General features: G+C 47.1%; 2 protein-coding genes across 2 annotated transcripts; both read left to right on the top strand.

The window, feature by feature from the left end:
- Positions 1-280: 280 nt before the first annotated feature.
- On the top strand, positions 281-19,354 carry TOP2A (DNA topoisomerase II alpha; the record flags this gene model as incomplete). Its single annotated transcript, XM_082331740.1, has 35 exons — positions 281-329; positions 702-848; positions 1,026-1,116; positions 1,578-1,641; positions 2,151-2,296; positions 2,669-2,766; positions 3,087-3,299; positions 3,505-3,678; positions 3,869-3,970; positions 4,452-4,589; positions 4,769-4,911; positions 5,185-5,338; positions 5,764-5,889; positions 6,364-6,474; positions 6,568-6,673; positions 7,352-7,461; positions 8,219-8,311; positions 8,776-8,890; positions 9,209-9,330; positions 9,915-10,063; positions 10,173-10,404; positions 10,534-10,668; positions 10,791-10,991; positions 11,566-11,761; positions 13,086-13,177; positions 13,772-13,912; positions 14,014-14,097; positions 14,740-14,937; positions 15,898-16,003; positions 16,289-16,429; positions 16,856-17,006; positions 17,148-17,209; positions 17,520-17,645; positions 18,716-18,945; positions 19,205-19,354. The coding sequence occupies exons 1-35, from the start codon at positions 297-299 to the stop codon at positions 19,352-19,354; spliced, it is 4,680 nt and encodes a 1,559-aa protein (XP_082187866.1). The 5' UTR covers positions 281-296.
- Positions 19,355-22,507: 3,153 nt separating this feature from the next.
- GJD3 (gap junction protein delta 3) lies at positions 22,508-23,227 on the top strand (the record flags this gene model as incomplete). The annotated part of the gene is made up of 1 exon (XM_082331753.1): positions 22,508-23,227. The coding sequence occupies one exon, from the start codon at positions 22,508-22,510 to the stop codon at positions 23,225-23,227; it is 720 nt and encodes a 239-aa protein (XP_082187879.1).
- Positions 23,228-23,992: the final 765 nt, after the last annotated feature.

The raw sequence follows: 23,992 nt of genomic DNA, 5'->3' as shown, positions 1-23,992 counted from the left end.
TGACCCCCGCCGCACAGTGCCCTCCCCTCGCTCTGCTATTGGTCAATATCGCCGTCCGTCCCGCAGCTGTCCCTCCTGAGTGGCTGGTTTGAATGCGCGGATCGCCTTCTGACTGGCAGGAGGGTGGGAGGGGCGCGACGCGTGTCCCCGCCCTCCCGCTGCGATTGGCGGCCTGCGGGGGGCCCGCGGGCGGGGATTGGCGGAGGGTTTCGGCGGGCTGAGCAGAGGTTTGAAACGCGCCGGGCGGTTGGGGCCGCCATCGCCTCCGCTCAGCAGCGCCCGCCGCCGCCGCCGCCATGGAGCTCCCGGAGTCCCCGGTGCCCCTCCGAGTGCGTGCGGCGCCCCGCCGCTCCCTCCCGCCCCACACAGCGCGGCCCCCTCTCCCCGCAGGGCTTCGGGTTCCCCCGCCGCCCCTTCCCCTCGCCGTCCCGGGCCTCCCTCGGCTCCCTCGGGGTCTCCCCGGGCCCCTCTGGCGGCCTCTTCCCCCCGGTCTCCTCAGGTCCCCCGTTCCCCTGAGATTTCCCCCGTCCACCTTCTCCTCGGGATCCTCCCCCTCTCCCCTGGTACCGCGTCGGGGCCTCCCGCCGCCCGGGCCCACTCCAACTCCCCCCCGCCGCCCCCGGCTTGATCCCCTTCGCCCCCCTCGGTTCCCCTCCCGGATCCCGCTGCCCCTCACCGTCTCTGTCTCTCCCCCCGAGCAGCCCGCGAATGAGAACCACCGGCTGCCCAAGGGCGATGGCCCCAAGAAGCAGATCTCGGTGGAGCACATCTACCAGAAGAAGACGCAGCTGGAGCACATCCTGCTCCGGCCCGACACCTACATCGGCTCCGTGGAGCTGGTCACCCAGGTGCGGGGGGAGGCCCGGGGCCAGGGCGGGTCGTGGGGCTAAGCCGCCTGAACCCCTCGGGGCAGGTGAGGCGTCATTAACATCTGTGTATAAAGGACAAAACGCCGGCTTTACAAACTGGTGGCAGAGAAGAGGAGGTGTACCTGGAGTCTCATGTATTTCTTGCCTTCTTTTCAGCAAATGTGGGTTTTTGACGAGGACGTGGGCCTGAACTGCAGAGATGTGACCTTTGTGCCTGGCTTATACAAAATCTTTGATGAGATTCTAGGTAAGGTGACCTCCCTGCTGAGTCAGTGATTGACGAGTTATTAATGGGTGCTGAATGTCTAAGAAACTGGAACTAAATGTAAGAACTGACCAAGTGTACTTTTATTCAGTTGCGTTGTTGACCAAGTAACACCTATTGCGTAATTTGACGGATGGTGTTTGGAGGGTACGTTGTTGATTGTGCTTGGAAATATTGGATACCAATGTCCTTCCATTAGCGCTGCTTCATAGTAAGCTATTCATGGGATGATGGCGCACTCTATTACAAAACCAATTTCACTCAGCCCAAAATTCTCCCTTCTATATTAACTTGTAGTACTTGTCTCTGTAACTTGCAAAATATTTGCATACCAAGATGATTATTAGTAATGTTGTATTGAATTTTTGCATTCTACTGAAGACACTTAATAGTTTTGTCTTGATTGAGAATGTAATATAATAACAATAATCTTTCCGTTCTAGTCAATGCTGCAGACAACAAGCAGAGGGATAAAAGCATGTCATGCATTAAAGTTACAATTGATGTGTAAGTTTTATTTCATTTTTGTTCATTGCCTTCCCAACTCAAGTGCGTTAGATTTTCTCACTCAGATGCTGTTCGGCTAAGCTGGTGTAGTGTCGGAGGGCTCCGCAATGCGGCCAATCCGAGTCAGACCAAATGTAATTCACCAGTTGTGAAAGCCTTTTTCTTTGTTCAGTCCTTTGGTCTCTTAGCGTGCTGACTGGTGAAATGACTGCTTTTTTGTTGTTGTTGTTTTCCATTGTGTCTGTTTTCCTCTTTTCTTCCTCTCAACGTTTTTATTCTGTCATTGAGCATAGACGGAGGATTTTTGTGTGTGGTGGTCCATTTCATAGTATCTGCAGATCTGAGAATTTTTTTGTTGACTTGTCCTCCCTCTGCTGGCTGTTTCTGCACTTGCTGAACAGAGATTTGCTCTTGATGAAATGGTGGCCTTTCCCCAGAGCTTCCGTAGGATACTTGTTTCATAGTTCAGTCATTTGCAGCCTTAAAAACACACTTTTTTTTTCCCCTAGAGAGAATAACACAATCAGTGTATGGAACAATGGGAAAGGTATTCCAGTTGTTGAACACAAAGTGGAGAAGGTCTACGTGCCTGCTCTTATCTTCGGACAGCTACTAACATCCAGCAACTACGATGACAACGAAAAGAAAGTCACAGGTAGGGAACACTCAAACATGCGCTAATATTCTTGAGCAGCCTGATCGGTTTAAATGTGTGAACTGAACTAAAGCAGGGGGAAGGGGGTCCTTGGTGGAACAAGAAAACAGCGTTCTGAGCCCATCCGAGAGATGTCTCCATGCTCTATTTTAGAGTAACAGCGGTACAAACATGGAGAACAGGAAAAATTCTCTTTGAACGCTAATCCTAATTAAGTATGGGTTTGTAGTCACGTACTGGGTTTGTAGGATGTTGTTGCTTATCGACAGTTGTACTTTGATTGTGCTGAAGTGGCTGAACTCCTGTTACTGCAGAATTCTTTTAGTTTTGAGCAAAAGTAATAACGCAAGTCTGTTTTCCTTCTAATTCCAGGTGGGCGAAATGGTTATGGAGCCAAACTGTGCAACATATTTAGCACAAAATTTACTGTGGAAACTGCATGTCGTGAATACAAAAAGTTATTCAAGCAGGTATGAGTGCTTCTCATTTCAGTAAGGTTACACCTGAGAGTTTCAAATAAGACCCTAAGTTTATTCCAAAAATCTAGGCGTAACCTGCATTCAGTGCACCGTGATTAGAATAAATTTGGCCGACAGTTACTGTATCACCAAATATAACTCAAATGAATAATGAAATGAGCAGACATAATCAGAATCTAGTTTTTAACCAGTGGGGTTGGGTTTTTTGTTTGCAAGTATTTAAAACTCGTAAATCAGCTTACTGCTTTTAAAAACTAAGCTAGTTGCTTTTGTGTGTTACACTTGCAACTCACAAAACCTCCTTTTCTCAGACCTGGACAGACAACATGGGAAAGGCTGGTGAAATGAAACTGAAATATTTTGATGGAGAAGATTACACGTGTGTCACTTTCCAACCTGATCTGTCAAAATTCAAAATGACAGTTCTTGATAAAGACATTGTAGCACTAATGTCTCGAAGAGCATATGATATTGCTGGATCCACAAAGGATGTCAAAGTTTTCCTAAATGGACAGAAGCTGCCTGTAAGTGAGCATTTAAAAGAAACAGTAATATCTGTATTTCTCATGCCATTTAAACAGTGAGATTTCGTTGACGCAATTTACGTCATTGCACATAGTAAAGGGAAAATTTGCACGAGTGGTTTCTCTACCCACTTCTCAGGAGGATAGGAATGAAGTATTTATAGGAGCTGTTATAAACGAGTTGTCTGCTTTCATCTGTATGCAGGTGAAAGGATTCCGCAGTTATGTGGACCTCTATCTGAAGGACAAAGTAGACGAAACTGGTAACGCGCTTAAGGTTATCCATGAGGAAGTAAATTCTCGGTGGGAAGTGTGTTTGACTTTAAGTGAAAAAGGCTTCCAGCAAGTTAGCTTTGTCAACAGCATTGCCACTACAAAGGTAACTCTTCTTTAGTTTATGCCCTATTCTTCACTATTAACATTAGCCATTTTCAAATGTATGTATGTTAGTGAAAAATACTTAGTTGCTTAATGTTGCAAAGACTGTGCTTAAAGCTTTAAAGAGGTATGCGTACTTTTTTTTTTTTCAATGGAATCACCACCAGGTCTTTGGTCCCATTTTCCCCTAGGGTGGCAGGCACGTTGATTATGTAGCTGACCAGCTTGTGACTAAACTCATTGATGTTGTGAAAAAGAAGAACAAAAACGGAGTTGGAGTGAAGCCTTTTCAGGTACAATGTCAGAATTTCCCCAGTGGGAAGCACAACGGCAAATTGTAACTACAGCTTAACGCATTACTACGTTAATAATACATAGTTCCATTGTACAGACAATATATATAAAATTGCTAAGTACAGAAGTCTCATATTGTCCAGTTTAAGCCAAGTCACGATCTTCTCTTTGTTTGGCTGATGTATTTTGTAATCAGAACTCTATAAGTCAGTGTAGGTGCACTAGAACGCAGTGTCTGTTAGATAATACCTGTTTAGGCTGAGAGCTGCTGATTCCTTGACATCCCAAATCATATAACACTGTTTGTGAATGTTCATTAGCTGTCCTCAATTCTTTCAAGACATCTAGGAAAATTCAAAACCATTCAGCAATAACTGAGTGTTTCCGCAGTGTGGTGTTCTGACAGGCGAATGTCGGAATGCGCGGCTGTTACTGAGATGAGCCTGCGTAGTGTGTGATGCTTGCTGTGTTTCACTGTAGGTGAAGAACCACATGTGGCTTTTCGTGAATGCCTTAATTGAAAACCCAACCTTTGACTCTCAGACGAAGGAGAACATGACTCTGCAGGCAAAGAACTTTGGCTCAACCTGTAAACTGAGTGAAAAATTTACTAAGGGTGTAAGTATTGATATACGCGGATAATCAAGATGTCTGTGAAAGCACATCTTATGTTTAACATGGCGAATACATACTTTTGAAGTAACGTCATGAACTAAAGAAAAAGTATATATAAATTAAAATTCCGTCATTGTTAAGGCTTTCCCCACAATTGTTTGGGGTTATTTTTTGTATTGCAGGCAGTTGGCTGTGGCATTGTTGAAAGTATCCTAAATTGGGTAAAATTTAAAGCTCAGAGCCAGCTGAATAAGAAATGTTCGGCTGTGAAACACACAAAGATTAAGGGTGTTCCTAAGCTGGATGATGCCAATGATGCTGGTAAGTGTTTTACATCCTTTGTAGCCAATTCATTCAAAAAGAGTTAAAACTTGTTCATTAGAAACATGAAAGAATTGTCTCCTAGGGAAAAATGAGAAACCCTGTTATAGTTTCTGCCAATTTTACAGTCCCATTTACTGTGTTTATCCCCATTTACTGTATGCAGCGCAACAAAACCTGTATTTATTAGAAGATATTTATTCTCATTCAATTTGTGAGTATGCAGGCTCACTTCTTAATTAGAAAATTGACTTGATTTTTTTTTTTTTTTAGGCAGCAAGAATTCTTTAGATTGTACACTTATCCTGACTGAGGGAGACTCAGCCAAAACACTGGCTGTCTCTGGTCTAGGAGTGGTCGGTAGAGACAAATATGGAGTATTTCCCCTTCGTGGGAAAATACTCAACGTCAGAGAAGCTTCTCATAAGCAGGTTAGTGGGAAAATCGTTCTAGTCTGCATGTTAGAAGGCACGGTGTGCTTTGTGTCCTGCAGTGTGTTTTAACTGAGTCAGTACAGCTGAACACCTGGAACGGTGTAACTCGGAGGAGTAGTGTCTTAAACACCCGAGTGTAGTCTCATCTTCAGCCTGCCTTGCTGGTTAAGTGGGAATATTAAGTCCTGTTCGGTGTTTTGCCTGAAGGGATAGTGTTTGTGTTGTGGACTAGAAAACGTTTGGAATGACCTAGAATAATTTAAGCATTAGGCGTCAGTTTAGAAATGCTAAGTTTCTAAACAGCAAAAAAACACTGACAAGACAAAGCTCAGTCAACGGTATACTCGTGGATAATTTTAGAGTTTTTTGAGCTACGTTTTAAGTCTGAAAGACAAGTTTTTATTCCATGTGATCTTTTCCAGATTATGGAAAATGCTGAAATCAACAACATCATCAAGATTGTGGGTTTACAGTACAAAAAGAACTATGAAGATCAAGAATCTTTAAAGAGTCTTCGCTATGGAAAGATTATGATTATGACAGATCAGGTTAGGTTCACTAAAATTGAAAACTGGGAGAGGGGAAAAAAACCAACAGTTGCATACAGAGGAAAGAAGAAAATACTGCCTTTCTCCCACTGCCATTGTTGTACCTAATTCTCTGTATTTGTTTCTTTTTATCATTCTATATCTCAGTGGGTCATAATGTCTTTTGAGCCACAAAACAAAACAGATAAAGTAGAGGGGGGGTAACATCACCAAATAGCTAAATACTGTCTTTCCAGTCTGCTGATTCGAGGTCCTTGACCAGTCCTTGATACCTTTTTTCACCAAGAATGTGCCTTTTCTGTTTCTCTTGATTTTCAGTAGTTAAACAACGCATGGTCACCTTTTTAGAAGTGAAAGTTAATAGGGTCAGTTAGCTGGAATTACAGAATCATTTGCTATTAAGCTAACAATTGTCAATTCCATCATGGCCCTGATTAAATATGTCTTTTTTTCTATTTTTTCTTTTTAAATCAGGATCAAGATGGATCACATATCAAAGGTTTGCTGATTAACTTCATCCATCACAACTGGCCATCTCTTCTAAGACACAACTTTTTGGAGGAATTTATTACTCCCATCATAAAGGTAAGGACTGGGCAGATGGCAAGGTGAAGGAGCAAGGATCCATTGGTCCAAAGCTGCCTCTCATTTCACAGTTAAAATATTTGTTCATTGTAGGCCTCTAAAAACAAAGAAGAAATTGCGTTCTACAGCATTCCTGAATTTGAAGAATGGAAAAGCAGTACACAGAACTACAATTCATGGAAGATCAAGTACTATAAAGGTTTGTAGAAAACTTAATATGGTGAAATTAAATGATCCAAGCAAGAGCATTCATGATTAAATTCAGACTTAGCCCTGCTTTTGCAGAAAGGGTTTGGACCAGCTGACCTCCAAGCCTCTTCCCTTGTAAGATATTCTGATTACAAATACATAGTGACATAAAATTATAAAAGTAAGGAAGCAATAGCCTCTAACTGGATAAAATCTCAATAAAATCTCTCAAAATAGAACTACGATATTGTAGGTAACCATTCTTTCAGCCCTCTTAAGCAATTATGCTGGTTTATGTGCTATTTTCCACAGTACAGTCCTTGTGTACTGTTAGCGCTGTAAGCTAAGTACTTACTCCAGAATTGCTTAATACCAATACGAAAGTTGCCAACTGCAGAACAATGGCTGGATGATGAGGAATCATTTCCAATTTGCAGGTAATAATTTCAGATATCTACAGGAATTACAGTCAAAATCCAAAAGTACAACATGCAACTGCTCGCTTATCTGTAATTCTTGTGATTTTTGTGACATCTCATTTTAAAGTAACGTAAGTTTTCAGTAAGTCATCTTCATGCTGATCATTTATATGATGCATCACAGAAAGTAAGCATAGCAAAATATTTCTTTGAACTGCAACTTAATTTAAGCAAGAAGTTACTAGGATTAACTAGTACTGTCCCTGCAGGTTTGGGTACCAGCACATCGAAGGAGGCTAAAGAATACTTTGCAGATATGGCTAAACATCGAATTGGCTTCAAATATTCTGGGCCTGAAGATGATGCTGCGATCACCCTGGTAACTAACACTTGATCTAATTGCTGACTTACTACCTTTGGTATTCTACTGCTTAAAGTGCTGTGTATTTTCTCTTAAAATGCTCTTGAAGGCCTTTGGGCTTGAGACGATCTCTTTGTTACCAAGGCTACGGCTTTAGTCTAACCAGTAGAAGCAAATCTGTCCACGGACCTCAGGCCAAGAGTACCCTTTTAATGATGGTTTTTAAATATAGCTCAGAACAAACTAATCACTGCAAACCAATTGACATTTTCAGACACAATAGTAAATATTCCTTTAACATTTTTCTGCATGTTCTGCTGCACTTGTTTCCAAGTCAGACCTCCCCCTTCTCCCCCAGATTCTTCTTGCAAAATGGTTCACCACTGGATTAAAGCAGTCCTCGCTTCTGTGAACTTCTTCGCCTTCAGTAGCTATTGACTCTTAAGTATTCTGAGCTGTTAGGCAATGCCAAAAAACCAAGTTTTTCCCCAAAATATTAATTTTCCCCCAAATCTGCTTTAGTTTTCAGTTATGTTAAAAATCCATACATTTAAACCTAACTATCACGTCCCCAAAAGACTGATGGAAATTATGCTTTTAATGTATTTAGCTACAAGAACCTTTTATTGCACTTCTTGGGCTATTAAGTCAGCCTGTTCAGCATGTTATTCTCCTGGGTAAACTCTTCTGTATGCTTTCTTTTTCTCAAGTGATCCAATAGGGCACACCACAAAATGTCCTAGAATTGAGCTACTTTTCATTTTGTAACATACAGGCCTTTAGCAAGAAGAAGGTAGAAGAGCGCAAGGAGTGGCTGACTAATTTCATGGAGGATAGAAGACAACGGAAGCTGCACGGTCTGCCGGAGGTAAAAGGTTTATGTGTATGAAGGAAACTGGTTTCCTCTCTCTCCCTGGGGCTGTTCTCGGCTTCCGTCTGGCATGCTAGAGCAGCACGCAGCTCAGAGTCAGTGAGTCAGTCACTGGATTACGGGACAGTTAAAAGGTTTCAGGATTTTGCAGAGCAGCTTCTTCTCTCATCTGATCAGTGTAGCCTCATTGTCAATTGTCCAACAGCTAATTTCATGTATAACTCATCTTTCAAATTACTTTTTCAATAGGAAATGATAATTCGAGCAGGACTGTATGAAGACTTTATTTCTCAAAAAAAAAAAGGGCCTGCATCATGGGAAGCGATGTTTCGCTTTGCCATGCTAAAAATGTCAACACTTGAGCTGTGTTTAGCTAGTCTTACAAGGAGCTTCCATTTTAGCAAAATTAGCCAAGTATGACCTTGGTAAAATTAAGGCAATCTTGCACCTGTTTTTTGTAGGAATACCTATATGGGAAAAATACTAATTACCTGACATACAACGACTTCATCAACAAGGAATTAGTCCTGTTCTCAAACTCAGATAATGAAAGATCAATCCCATCACTGGTTGATGGTAAGTTATTTCAAGATAGTGATTCCTCATAGTGCGTTCCCCAGAACTTAATAAATGGGTGCTTCTATGTCATATCATCAGAACGAGGGTAACCTGCTGAGTTTTCAGGACCAGTGTTCTGAAGTCCGTTTTCTGCTGCCCAAGTTTTTTAATCTTTGGATTAAACGTCTTGTCCGTTTTGTAGTATATTATTGCAAGTACCTTACTCTCCTGGTGTAGAATCTTTAGGTGTATAAGTAGTTCTTGGTCTCTAGAGAGCAGAAGCGAAGTGAAGCACATCGTGTGTTCTAATGACGAGGTCTTCTCTTTTTTATACAGGTTTGAAGCCAGGTCAAAGAAAAGTTCTTTTCACATGTTTCAAACGAAATGATAAGCGGGAGGTGAAGGTTGCTCAGCTGGCTGGTTCTGTAGCGGAGATGTCCTCATACCATCATGGTGAAGTAAGAGCCTGGCCTGGTTGTGCAAAATGCTTTTTAAATGAAAGGCAAAAAAGCCCTTCTGTTGACTTGACGGTTAAGATGCCTCTAAAGCAGGATTAGATGTTTGAGTATAAACGCCAAAGCAAAGTGGCCGTATATCCGCTATTAATTCTTCAATATTAATTCACTCTGAGATTGGTCAGTCTGCCTGTCCTGCCTAGACTTGATGGGAGTATATTTCATTCAAAAAGTAGAACAGGAAAAACCTGCTTTATTTTTAGTAGATTTAGGCAGATGTTAATAACCTTTCTACCTTGCTGAGGAGAAGTTAAGTACTAAAACAAGCTTCCCTTGTGAGATTGGTAGAATCTTTCATCGGAGACTTCAAGAACAGGTAGATAGCAATATTTTGTGGGTCACTGGAATGTATCGAGTCATCCAGACTGGAGGGTCTTGGGATGCACTTTCAGTGAGAGTTTCCTCTAGTATTTTATTAGTTGAGTTTATCCTCTATCAATTCTGTTCTTGGTGCGAATTTTGCCTTTAACTTTGTCCGTTCAGTGAAGAATTCTGCGTTTTTAGCTTCAAACCTTCCTTTATTGCAGGCATCGCTGATGATGACTATTATTAACTTAGCTCAGAACTTTGTGGGCAGTAACAACCTCAACTTGCTACAGCCTATTGGTCAGTTTGGCACGAGGCTGCATGGTGGGAAAGACTCTGCGAGCCCTCGATACATATTTACCATGCTCAGGTCAGCATTAAAGATTTCTTACTCTCTTAAATATTCTTAGCATTTTTTTTGCACGGTGGCCACTGTTCTGTAACAAGAATTTGGGCTTCAATTCTCTTTTCCATTCTAGCCCCCTAGCACGGTTGCTGTTCCCACCGATGGATGACAATATCCTGAGGTTCCTGTATGATGACAATCAGCGTGTGGAGCCAGAATGGTATATGCCAATCATTCCAATGGTGCTGATAAATGGGGCAGAAGGGATCGGTACCGGCTGGTCCTGTAAGATCCCCAACTTTGATATCAGGGAAGTTGTGAATAATATCCGTCGTCTGATGGATGGAGAAGAGCCACTGCCGATGGTAAATAATGTATTTAAAAAACAATGTCTCACTCGTTAGTGTGTTCAGCACATATTGGAGCATTTCATGGAAGTGCTTAAAAACAGAAGCATCAACACAAAGCTGAATCCCGTGTTCTTTTCTGCTTAGCTTCCTAGTTACAAGAATTTCAAAGGCACAATAGATGAGCTGGGACCTAATCAGTATGTGATAAGTGGTGAAGTGTCTATCCTCGATTCTACAACCATTGAGATCACTGAGCTGCCTGTCAGAACGTGGACACAGGTAATAAACAGTGCATTTGCCCTAGGAAGGTATAGTTTGCCTTGTAAAGCAAAAAGTGATTAGTGGGTTTTGGAGCTTTTCGTCTCCATGGAAGATGGGTCTGACTTTGATTCTCTTCTCAGACTTATAAAGAGCAAGTTCTGGAGCCAATGTTAAACGGGACTGAGAAGACACCCCCCCTAATCACAGACTATAAAGAATATCACACAGACACGACAGTGAAGTTTATAGTGAAGATGACTGAAGAAAAACTAGCTGAAGCTAAAGCAGCGGGACTGCATAAGGTCTTCAAACTCCAAACAAGTTTAACATGCAACTCCATGGTATGTAATAGATTTTACTGAAGAAAGTTCTTGGTTTAACTCAAAGGCTGTGTGGACAGCTGCAGTTGCTGCACGTAACAAAAATACTCTTTTGCAGTAACCTATTCGCTTTGATTTTTCTGCTGTTACTGGTTTTAAATCAGCTTTCTAAATATACCTGCAAAAGGTCAAGAGACCGGCTTGGGAGTGGGCCCAGAGTGTGGTATGGGTTTGCCTGAAGGAGTCAGAGCGATCCGAGATCACACAGTTCACAGAGACCTTTGTTGCGACAACAGCACCGCCACTGGAGGTCGGGATTCTGACAACGTGTGAAGCTTGATGCAAGATGTTTATCCTACAGATAGCTTTAAGATTCAAATAACCTTAACCCTACCGTGTGTTTTCAAGAACTTTGAAATTCTAAAATTGTCTCTGCTGCCGTACTTGCAAACGGAAGTAATTTCTAAAACAACACTAAGGTTTTATAATTTGTTTGCTAATAATTCAATTGTACTATCACACCTGTGTCACAGGTAACTTTCAGTGGTTTTGGAAATCAGTTTTATCATCGTAATGCCTGCGTTCTTTCCTCTAGGTTCTTTTTGACCATGTCGGCTTTCTCAAGAAGTACGACTCTCCCCAGGATATTCTTAAAGAGTTCTTTGAACTCAGGCTCCGATATTACAATTTGAGGAAAGAATGGCTTATTGGAATGCTAGGTGCCGAGTCTGCAAAACTGAGCAACCAGGCTCGTTTCATCCTGGAGAAAATTGATGGCAAAATTGTGATCGGTATGCATTGTTCTTGGCTCCTTGGTTTATGAAACTGGGAGAAGAACGAGGGGCTCCCTTGAGTTCTGTCAGCACCCACTCAGCCCGGGTCTGGCTCTTAACAAGCTACACCAGAGCTTATCTTTCTGTTCCAGTAACATGCAAGAGGAAAAAGCTTCACAGAGTATCCTTGGTCTGTAGAGCATTATGCACATATTAATTAAAACGGGATACTCATACAGCTTTCCTACTGTGTGTTTGACACTATTTTGAGAGTAGAATTTTTTTTAATAGTTTAGCAATAATTCCTATCTATTTCTGGCTCAGTAGGAACAAGCGTTAAGTACCGGTGGGGTTAGAACGGGGTAGTGTTTTCTGTTCGGATGCATACTTCTCAAGAAGCCGTATCTCTCTGTGTTATCTTTGTGAACCTCTGCAACAATATTCCAGATCATGTTCTCAGTGGATTGGGGTTTCAAACTTAGCAGATACTGAAGTTAGCAGCATCTGAGAATCATGAGCTAGAAAAAGAAACAGATCTTTGTTCCCAGCATTCAAATTTTTCAATCAACTTTTCCACCTCGGTTTAAAAGGCAGTCTGTATTTCACTTGCATGCATGGAGGATGCAGCTAGACAAAGCGTCACAAGATGCTTTGTGGTTTGTGCTGAAGGCAGCCCAATAATCCCAAGCGCCTGTGTCTGTCTGACTTGACTCAGGAAGAGAAATAATTCCCCTGAAATGCATTTTCTTGGGTTTTTGCAATAAGCAGTTCCAAGGCTGACAGAGCTGGTTTCATTTGTATTTGTGTCTCATGGTTGATTGCTTCTGATATCTTAAAAAGGAACAAATTCCAGCTGAAGCATTTCCATTGGTTGAGGCACTTATAGCATAAATTTCCCCGGTGAAGTCTAATGAGGTGCAAGCTATACCAAAGCCTTTGAGTGCTATCGGGGGGGGTTCCTCCACCTGCCTGCTTGTTAGCATGAAACCTTTTTGATACTGTCACACCTTTTTTTCTAAGTTCAAAACCGACTTAGGACAGGGGAAATGCATATATGGAAATGAAGAAGAAAAATATTTACAGAGCTGTGGCAGGTGTTCCTGACAGGTATAGGAGCAACGCTGACCTGACAAGTCACCTGCTAAGTAGGAACTTTTTAGGTGTTATTTCAGGCTCTTCCACATGCCCCACCTCTGATGGGGAAAGGCTGTTTTAGAGCCCGATAGGAGCTGAGCTGCTATAGAACCATGGGATCCAAAATTTAAAGCTCATCTCATCTGTCTTTCCTAAACAGTGACTGGTAGTGGTCACTAACTGACAATCCTGAAATGTCTGTTTACAGAAAACAAACCCAAGAAGGAGTTGATTCAAGTTCTTGTCCAGAGAGGGTATGAATCTGATCCAGTGAAGGCTTGGAAGGAATCGCAAAACAAGGTAATGCTTCCATCACCCTCTCTAAATAGATCTGAACCAGCCCCTCTCTCTGAAGCTTCATAATTCGTAGGAAGAAGCCCAAGTTGCTTTTCAGTTTGTAGGATTCAAGAGCTCGCATGGCTGCTATGTCTGCCACAGGAACCATCAAACAAGCAAAAATTCAGTCTCTTGTTCAGAAGGCACTGAGACCTAGTCATTCAGGTTGGAGTCTGTCGGGTCAAGCCCTCCTGCCACAGCAATTTCTGCTGCTCCTTAAGGCTTTCCTTCTGCCTGTGGGACGCAGTTGTGGAACGGCTGTGAGGAAGATGGTGGGTTTAAGTAGCCTGAGGAGAGAATGCGGACTGTCAAGACAGAGAGACCAAAGAGAGTAGAGCAAAAGAGATTTGGAGAATTGTTTTTGCAGATGGATTCCTCTGTGCGATAGCAGCTGAGGCTTTAAGAAGCGTAACTTTATCCATTTCCGAATTGTTCTAGAAGAGTCTAGGCCACCACAAGCACATGGAGTACCTGTGAAGCAGTCCAAATTTGATCAACAGCCCTACCTCTGTATGTCAATATATTTGTTGGCAATGCTTGTTTTAAATCCACATTCAGGAAGAAGAGGAGAGCGAGGAGGAGAGTGAGAAAGAATCAGCTGCAGCTACCGGACCAGACTTCAACTACCTGCTGAACATGCCCCTTTGGTATCTGACTAAAGAGAAGAAAGATGAGCTCTGTAAGCAGAGGGATAAAAAAGTATGTTCCTTCCTTTTCTTATAACAGCATTATTATATAATGTATTTTTTTAATGGTGGATTAAAATATGACTAATGATTATCAACTGCGATTCCCTTTAGGAAAAGGAGCTGGAAGACCTTAAGTGCAAGAGTCCCTCTGACCTGTGGAAGGAAGACCTTGCTGTCTTTGTTGAAGAACTTGATGTATGTCAGTGTTCGGTGCAGATGGCTGACTCCCTTGGGAGTCTTACCCACCAGCTCTTTATTGACTTTTTTGTCATAACAAGGAAACTAAAAATGATCACTCCTATGTCTTGCCCTCACTGAGGAGAACGAAAGCTTTCTTCACCTTCCTGGCTTGGATAGGAGTAGCACTGCTCTGGGCCAGGGAGTCAGACCACCAAGGTGGCCATCGGAAGGAGGTCACTTACCAGTCTGAATGGTGGCGAGGAGTTTTAGGAGGGCTTGAGAGAAAACTAGTACTAGGATATAGTCTGAGGAGGTGCAGGTCAAAGGGCTTTTTGGACACTGAAAAGGCGAGAGAGGAGCTGGACTTTACTCAACAGTGCCCAAGTTGTGGGCGGGTGGCTGTGCACCATCCCACCTGCTCGCTGCCTGCGTCTCTTCTTACTCCTCAAGTAACCAAACTATAGCTCTGGCTTCAATCATTGCTTGAAAATGTGCAAATCTGTAGCAGAGCGGGAAGCTTCATTTAAATTGATGGTAGGAAATCTATCAGCAAGTACAGAGTGCTTTACTGCGAGGGCGGTGACGGTGGGGTTTTTCAGCAGTACATTGTTTCTTTGGTATTCTCATGGTTGCATTATTTCATGCTCACCTCTGCAGGCAGTGGAAGCCAAGCAAATTCAGGATGAGATGGCAGGGTTTGCTGGTAAACCTTTAAAGGTGAAAGGAGGAAAAACAAAGGTGAAGAAGGCGCAAATGTCAGAAGTAATGCCATCACCTCATGGCATAAGGGTCGTTCCTCGGATAACTGCAGAGATGAAGGCCGAGGCAGAGAAGAGAACTAAAAAGAAAATAAAGGTAAAAAGGAACATTCCGAATGCTTAATCTTTCTTTACATCCTCTTCCATGCAGTCCTAAAGAAATGCAAGTTCTTGTTAGCTGAACTTGTCCTGATGAAGCAGCTATTCGGGCAGAGGGACAGAATCTTAGGACACGGGGAACACTGGAAATGGATGTTTCCAGTCTAAAGGAGAAGGGATTCACTAACGTATCAGGAGATGGCTTAGAGGGAACTCTTGGCAAGAGCGTATATCGCAATGTCAGAGATGAGGTGGTAGCTTAGAAATGAAAAAGCCGATGCAAGTAAGGTTGTTCTAGGTGTCTTGGGGATTTTATAAATCCTCTAGCAGGCAGGAAGTACAGCTAGTAAACTCGCTTCTCTAGAACAGCCTTTGCATTTCCAGTCATGCTTTCAGCCACTTAATGCCATTACTGTTCTCGATATCAAGGAGATAACGAAGATTTAACTCTTTGTATAGGGCTAGTTGAAATGACGCCATTCAGCCATTTGCAACACAGAAAATTAAAATATCCCCTCACCTGTTTTGACCTGTACGCCAGACAGATTGCTCCTTTCCTACAGATGGTTCCCTCTAACGGTTTTTCCAAATAGCTTGCACTGTTGTTTTTAGCCCACCCTGTTCAATTCTGCATCCTCAACACACCCTAGAGCCGTACCATCGGCACACAGAGGCGGTACCAAAGCGCTCTCAGGAGTGGGGACAAAGTTCCTGTTTTTGTTAATGTTGGATTTTGCGTTTTAAGTCACCTGATCTGGGGACAGATCATGTCTGATTTACTTGGCTGTAGTCAATTTTACACGCAGTTTGTTTCACAGACTCTGAGTTCCTGTATCACTAACTTTCGCACATCTAAAATACATCTAAAATAAGCAGCTACTTTCTGCATTACTCTGTGTGCCTCTGCTAACGGTGTGAGCTGACTCGCTATCTCTTTGATATCTGCTTGTATCTTCAGAGTGAAAAAAATGAATTTGATGAGAATCAAGAAGAAAACACATCGGGAGACAAAGAGCCTTCAGGCCTTAAGCAGAGATTGGTGCAGAAGCTTAATACCGAGAAAGGTAAATGCTTTTATGTGTTATTCCCTCAATGGAAAGAGGGGAAGGGTTGTAAATTTGGTTATCTGACCTCTTCCTGAAGGTGATGAGTAACATCTAGGGTCAGTATTTTTGGAAAAATTAGGTGAGAGAGAAAGTGATCCTGGGTAACAGTCAAGCGGGATAGATTACTATTTCTCCTCAGTGCTCAAGCCAGAATCCTCTGAATTTAGTGATGTATTTCTAAGTTGAGCTTGAACGGCTGAGCCTGAAGTTTGCTGGTTCATCCTGCCTCCCGATGTTTTTCAGGGGCTAAGAGACAGGCCACTCTACCGTTTAAGCCATTAAAGAAAATGAAGAAACGAAACCCTTGGTCTGACTCAGGGTCTGATTCAGAGTCTGATTTTGAAGCGCCTCCTCAAAGAGAGAGAGTGATTCGCCAAGCAGCAGGTGAGTGGCGACACAAATGCAGAAGAGGCGCAGTCTGTGGAGGAGAACATGGAACAGACTTTAGAGAGCTCCCGGAGTCCGAGATCTCGGGCAGAAATAATTCGCAAGAGGCTTATTTATTTTACTGTTTATAACAACTAAATATTTCTACCGTTTGAGCAGATTTTCACAATGCTTCTCAAGGGCAACTAGAGAAATAAGGTTATTGGTTTTAATTACACAACTGTCTTGGCAAATCAAATGCGTCGTTGGTAAGCGAGCCCAGAGTACACTTGTGATTCGGAGTCTTCTCACTGGCAGTCTCAATATCTGCTTGGTTTTGTTCAGATCTTTATTTTTTAATAGCTGCAGCTAAAATATTGAAAAAGAAAACTGAGCTGCATATTGCCAAATGTGTAAAATAATACATCTGTGTCATTTCATCAGCCAAAGTCAGGACCATAATCAGTTCGGACTCAGATGCAGATGCCTTCAGCTCAGATGAGGAGTCTGAATTTCAGGGCGACAGCGAAGGCAACACTGAATCGGATACAAACTCGAAAGAAAAACCTCCTCCCAAGCCCAGAGCCGCTCCAAAGTGAGTATCTCTCCACATAGTCGCTGGAAACTAGTTGTGCTTCTAGTGTCAATGCTACATAGAAATTAATAGCTCTTTTTCTTCAGTGCACCTATTTAGCGTGTCATAAGTTGAAAAAATACTTGGGGTTTTGTATTCTAGGGAAACCACTGAAAAAGCAGCTAAAGCTCCCAAGCAGAAGCCAGCGCAAAGCGCTATCCCTGGTGAGTACAAGGCCTTCTAAACCTTGTTGATTTTCCTAAAACCCCACGAGAGCGCGCTGGGCACGCCGACAGCGCTTAACGCTGACAAAGGCAGGCGTTAGTCACGAGATCTTGCAAAGAAACTTTGATGCTAGGGCACAAGCTGGTTTCGGCGCACCAGACTGTTTCTAACTCAAATTTGTGATTAATCCAGTTTTAATAGTTGTTCTTTTTATAAAGTGGATCAAAATTACTTCCTTCTGCTCTAATGTTTATAGCCAGAGTAGATAATTTGACTGTTTCAGACTTCCTTTCTGCTTTCTGTATTCAGTTCAAGTCCAAGACGTTGCTAATGAAAATGTGAGTCAAGCTCCTGCGGTTCCTTCTGTCTCCGCGCCTCGCGGTAAGGCCGTATCTAAAAAACCTGCTGCAGCGAAGAAGGCCGGTGCCGCTAAGGGTAAGGCGAAGTTTAGTAAGATCATTTTTAGATAACAATTATTATTCCTGTGGGAAACAAGTCTGAGTGATCGTGCCAGACATCGAGAGGCCTGAAAAACTTCAGTTTTCATTTCAGGAAAGATCCGAGGTTTGTGGCAAAGGTTGCCTAGTTGTTGTCGTTTTTGAAGAAGTTTGTTTCCAAACATATCGTGTTCTAGTTCATCTCAGGCATGCTTGAAGGGAGTGAATTTTAGTTTGGGAACAGGAAAAGTGAATGCTTCCTACAGTGCTATGTAATACTTGGCAGAAGTAATCCGAGTGGAATTTGTGTCTTGCAGTCGATGTTGTACTTCATGTCTTTTTGGGAAGAAAGCTACTTGGTAGCTTGCTTCCCAGGAAGAAGAAAAGCTTCTTTGGGGTGGCTTGATCTATTTAGTGCTAGCTCGACCTCATAAATCTACAGCGTTTGACTCAGGTTTTTTAAACCTAACTGCCCGCAGTCTTTGTGAAGCTTTGAAAGCTGTTTTGCATCTTCCATCACGAGCTGGTTTTGATCCCAGCAGAAAAGTAGCATGTTACTTCCCAGCAAAATAGCTGTTCCTTCCACTTCTGAATTGAGAAAGCCTGTATCGTTCAAGAATGGCCTGCTCGTTTCAGCTTTACTTGGAGACATGCTTCAAGATGCTGTCAAAAACATGTCAAAATATAGGTAGGAAAGAACTCCACAAGTAACTGTTTAGTAGAGGCGGTAAATTCATTCCTTCCCTGGGCAAAAGTGTGGAAGGTCTAAGATTGGTTACGCAGCCTTGAGAGTTTAGGACTTTTCAATCTGAGATAGCCTGTAAATTGCTTTGGGTACATTTTAATTTGCTCCTCTCAATGTAATGGAACTAAGCAGATAAACAACCTCATTTCTCATAATCTTGGTAAAGAGCAATCGTTCTAGAAAACCACGCTTCGAAACGAGACGACCTGCGCGCTGACCTCGCAGTACAGCGCAGAGCCGTATTTGTCTTGGAAGTAATTCACAAACTGCGAATGAGAAGAGAGGCAGCAGAAGACGGATTTAAACGCAGAGTTCTGTTTCAGATAACCAGCCCTCCATCATGGATATTCTAGCCAAGAAAAAGGCTGCACCCAAATCCGGCAAGGCAGCGGTGAAGGAGGGATCCCTGGGTTCTGAGGCCGCAGCAGCGGGTGACAAGAAGTCTGACCAGACCAAGGGGCGGAAAGTTCCCAAAAGGCAGCCGAGCTCTTTGGATTCGGATTCGGATTCGGATGATTTTGGCTCGAAGCCTTCCAAATCTGTTGCAGCAAAGGTTTGTACTCCGCCACCCGTCGGAGCCGAGGGGGTACCGCAGAGCGCGGCGCCGGTTGTTCTGGCAGGAAAAGCGTGGTAGAGGTAGAACCGCCTGCGACGCCCGGCTTTGCTGCCGGGGTCGGGCGCACGTACTTGGTTCGGTCTCGTCAGTCCGAACAGCCACCTTACCCGTGCCACAGTGGGGCGTTTTGGGCTAATTGCGTTCCGTGTTTACGCTCAGATTCGTGATTCACCTCTCGACTATGCTTTCCCTCCAGAAATCCAAGCTGGAAGACGACGACAGCTTTACTGTTGATTCAACCGCTCGTGCGGACAGCCCCATAGCAGCCGTGCCCCGTACCAGGCCTGGACGTTTCAAAAAGCCTGTCCGGTACTTGGAGGAGTCCGATGAAGATGATATGTTTTGAATTTTTATGAAGATTTTAAACTGTTGGTCCAAATTAAGCTACAAGCAAGCCTTCAGCAGAGCTCCTGAGAAGCTGTCACCAAAGAACATCATCTCAGACTAGGAAATCTTTTCACTGAATTTAAGCTAGTGCAAAAATGTTTGTTATAAGTGAACCCAGCTCTCTCTTTCTTGGTTTTAAATAAGTTAGATTTGTTTGAACAGGAACCCCCCTTTCTCGTGAAGGCTGGAGCTGTGTGCCCAGCTAGTGCTGATGCCCTTCCCTCTTACCCATTAGCTGCCTGGAATCTTTGGATGCTTTGTGGTCATTTTAATGTTCAAGTAGACTTTAGAACATACCAAACCCTTTAAAATACCCTCTCGCATAGATACCTTCCTCTTCAGAGATCTTAAATGCTTATCTATTTTATTGTTTTTTAGCTCCACAACCACAGAGACATAACGTGAGGCGTAGGCATTTAGAACTGAGTTCGGTAGTGGTTTTCTTCCCTTTTTGCAGTCCTTTATGGCTGTGCAGGCCCCGGTTGCTCAACCTCCGCCATGTTGCGTTTTAGCCTTTGGATTTTTAAGTTCAGACTTGGTAACGGAGGTTTGTGCAGACTTGTCTCCCTGCTCTGCTCAGTGTTGGCAGTTTTATCTTCTGTCTGGCTGCCAAGAAACCCCGTGTTCAGCTTCGTTCAGCCCAGAGGTCATCTTCAGGTAAGAGCTGCTCGTGACTGCCACTGCCTTGTGCTGCTGAAGAGCGAAACGGGCGTCTCCGCCGTGCCAGCTGAGCGCGGCGGCCTCCGGGAGCGCGCGGAGGCAGGACAGACGCTCGCCATCCAAGGATCTTTGATCTGGGGGGACTCCAACGCACGCGTCGGAAAAGCAGCTTCCCCTGAGCTCCTCTGCCGCGTCCTTGGCGCTGGAAGAGGCCCTCGTGCAGAGCGGCTGCTCGGCGGCACGAGGCTTCTCCTGCCCCTTCGTTCCTGGGGACAAAGAGCTTCCCCGCGCCCGGCTGCACGCAGAGCGCGGTCCCCTGCGCGGTCGGGCCTGTTCGTCACCTCGGTGCCGCTGCGTGGTCGCGACTTCAAGCGCTCGCGTTCCACGGCAGAAGCGGGGAAGCGCCGTCTTCCCCTTCCCCTTCGAAGTACTTCCCTGGAGCATTTACCCGTAGTCGGGTTTTGCTTTTCAGAGAGCCATTTCTATAGCACTGAGGGGTATTTAACTGTCTGTTTCAATGTTTTCTGTCTTTTTCTTCTTGTCCTGAGTTTGTCCTTAATATTTATGTAATAAAACTGTTTTTACTCAAGCTTTCTTCAATAAAAAGTTGTCTTCACCCACCTCTTCCCTCGCTTTTCCCTCACGCCGCCTCTCCGGAGCCCCACGTTGTCTTTGTGCACGGTGAGTCGGTGAAGCTCAGACTTTGAGGAGCTCCCGCCTTCTGCTAAGACTGGTGTAAACGGGTCACCTCCATTATAACCACGCTCCTTATTTCTGTGGTGATTTCCCCGCGCCGATTTAGCCAATTTTGGCATTGTTACGGAAACAACCATCGCAGAGCTTGCGCCAAGCCCTCTGCTCCGCCATCGCATCCGCGATGGCGGAGCAGAGGGCTTGGCGCAAGCTCTGCTCCGCGTCTCGGACCGGTGCGGTGGTTGGGTGCTTTGCTGGAACCCAGTCAAGTGTGGAAAGCGCTGTCAGATTTTCCACTGCCGGGCTCTGGAGAGCGTCTCCGCCGCGTCCCCGCCGAGGGGCCATGCTATTTACGGCTCTCCTTGCTGCAAGCGCACCCGGAGAATCGGTTGTCGTGACTCGCACGGCAAACGGCGAGGACGCGGCCGTGCCGCGTGGGCTGCTCCGGTAACCCCGGCATCGCCCCAAATGTGTACTCAGAGCTGCGTGGGTGCGAACACGCACACGCAGAGTGTACCGCAACGTCTATACCGGGATTTTCTCCATCGCAAAACCTCCCTGAGCGGGGCGTTGGGGACGCTGGAGGGGGAGCGGAGCTGTGGGGCAGCGGGCACCAACCCAGCCCGGCCATCGCGCGTCCCCTGAGGGCCCAAGGGGGACCAGGGCTCGGCTCCCGTTACCAGAAAGGGAACCTGAGGCACAGGCAAAGGCCGTCGGCGCCTGCCCGGGGCTGACGGGAGCCCCGGCCCTGCCAGGGAGGATTGCTCACGGAGGATTGCTCACGGAGCATCGCAGCGCTTTGAAAAGCAGCTGCCCGGCAGCACGGCCGGCGTGGCTCTTTCTGCCAGCACATGCCGGAGCCGGGGACAGCCCGGAATGGTCCGTGGTGGCCCTGACAGCCCAGGCACAGCGTCACGGAGCAGGGAGGGCCGGTGCCAGCCCCGAGCATCCCCCGGGCACAGCACCCTGGGCAAGACCGCAGGGCCGGAGCTGTCGTGGCACGGTTGAATGCGGCCGATGCACCGGGGCTCTGCCAGGGCCTGGGAGGCGCCGCCGGCGCTGGGGGGGCCTTTTGGGGGCTGAGTGCCGTGGCTTGGCACCCTGAGGCCCTGGGGGCTTGGGGAGGCCAAGGCACGGGGGCATTTCTGCATGGGGGGGGCCGCTGCCCCTGCACCAACCCGCGCCCCAGCGGCTGCTGGCCCCGGGGCAGGGGCAGCGTTTGTCCTTGAGGCCCCCCCCGGCAAAGCCGAGCCCTTCCTTCCCCTCCGGGCGCCCCTGCGGCTGCTCTGTCTCTTTAAAAGGACTCCAGGCGTGGCTGCGGGACCGTCATCGCATCCCAGCCGGACAAGGGACCGGACAGTCCCGCACAGCCCTGGACAGCCGGCGCCAGCCGCGCTGGCACACCGCGGACCGCAGCCTCCGCAGGTACCGGGGCCAACCCCATTGGGCTGGGGCTGGGGGGGCTCAGGGAATCCGGGGGGGACAAGGGATGGGGACCCTGCTGGTCCTGCCCCCGCTGGTGTCCTTGGACCCATCTCTGGGGGAGCGAGTCCCGGGGCACAGCAGACGCCTGGGGACACTTGTGACAGGGGTGAGCTGGGCTGGCACTGCCCGGGCACCCTCCTGTGAGCGGGGACGGTGCGATGGATTTGGGATTGCCATGGAGGACGGTGAGCTGAAGGGGCCGTGCTGCCCGCTGGGGTCCATCCTCGCGGGCACGGCGTCCCCCCAGCGCTGACCCCGCTCCCGCAGCGCGGCCATGGGTGAGTGGGGCTTCCTGAGCTCGCTGCTGGACGCGGTGCAGGAGCACTCGCCCATGGTGGGGCGGTTCTGGCTGGTGGTGATGCTCCTCTTCCGCATCCTGGTCCTGGCCACCGTGGGCAGCGACGTCTTCGAGGACGAGCAGGAGGAGTTCGTCTGCAACACGCAGCAGCCGGGCTGCAAACCTGTCTGCTACGACGACGCCTTCCCCATCTCCCACTACCGCTTCCTCGTCTTCCACATCGTCGTGCTCTCGGCCCCCGCCGCGCTCTTCGTCATCTTCGCCGTGCACCAGGCGGCCAAGCCAGGGCACGGGGGGGCCCCCAGCCAGCGCGCCCGCCGCCTCCAGCCCTTCTACGTGGGCAGCGTGGTGGTACGCATCGCGGCTGAGCTGGGCTTTCTGCTGGGGCAGGCGCTGCTCTACGGCTTCAGGGTGCAGCCGCTCTTCGTCTGCCACCGGCGGCCCTGCCCGCACCACGTCGACTGCTTCGTTTCCCGCCCCACCGAGAAAACCGTCTTCATCCACTTCTACTTCGTGGTGGGGCTCATCTCGGCGCTGCTCAGCCTGGCCGAGCTCGCCCACCTCCTGCGCAAGGGCCCCCCGCCCCGGGCTGGGTGCTGCCACCGGCCGCAGGAGCGGGGAGCGGCCCCCGGGCAGCCGGCGGGGGCCGCGGAGGAGCCGTGCTGCCCTCCGCCACGGGGGGACCTGACCGTGTAGCCAGCCCCGGGCTGCCATCGCTGGCACGAGCTGTGGCCGTTCTCAGCCCGGCTGGTGCCAGCGGGGGGCTGAGGCTCTCCCTGCCCCGGCCCTCGCCGTGCCGGGGAAGCGGGGCCGTGCCAGACCGTGCCCCAGGTTCCTGTTGTGGGCGGCGGATGGGCCTCACCCGGCAGCTGCTGGAAAAAAAATACGGACAAGAGGAAACCAAACAGGTCCCATCCCTGCGCAGCGGCGGGGACGCCCCGACCCCCGCTGCCCCCGCGGCAGGGCTGCCCGCACACCGTGCCGGGGTGTCATGAGTGCATCGGGGCTCTGCAGGCCCCAGCGCAGGGGAACGTGACCGCAGCATTCAGGGGCTGCGAAGGGCAGAGCTTTGGGGGGCCCGAAGAGTCCTGCCCCATCCCAGGCTTTGAGGATGGCCAGAGCCAGCGAGGGCAGATGGGGGGTCCTGGGATGCCCTCCCTGCAGCAAAGAACCCCCCGGACTTGGGGTGCCGCAGCCCCGACCATGCCACCCCCTCCCCAGGCACCCCCCACCCCGGTGCCCCCGCAACAAGAACGAGCCGGGCGCTAGAATAAATAAACTTTATTCTGGAGCCAGCCCCCCCCGTCCCCCCCGTCCTCCCCGTGCCGGCAGGGCCGGGCCCCGCTCCCCGCGAGGCCGGGGCTGGCACCGCCGTGCGCCCCCGCAGCCCCCACCCCGCCTGGGGGGCCGGGGCAGGGCCTGCCCGGCGCCCCCGACTCTAAAACCACTAAAATCTCAACA

This window comes from Platalea leucorodia (genome assembly GCF_965183815.1).
Source record: "Platalea leucorodia genome assembly, chromosome: 22".
Classification (NCBI taxonomy): domain Eukaryota; kingdom Metazoa; phylum Chordata; class Aves; order Pelecaniformes; family Threskiornithidae; genus Platalea; species Platalea leucorodia.
The sequence above is the reverse complement of the archived record's forward strand: the minus strand, read 5'-3'. Positions and strand labels throughout refer to the sequence as shown.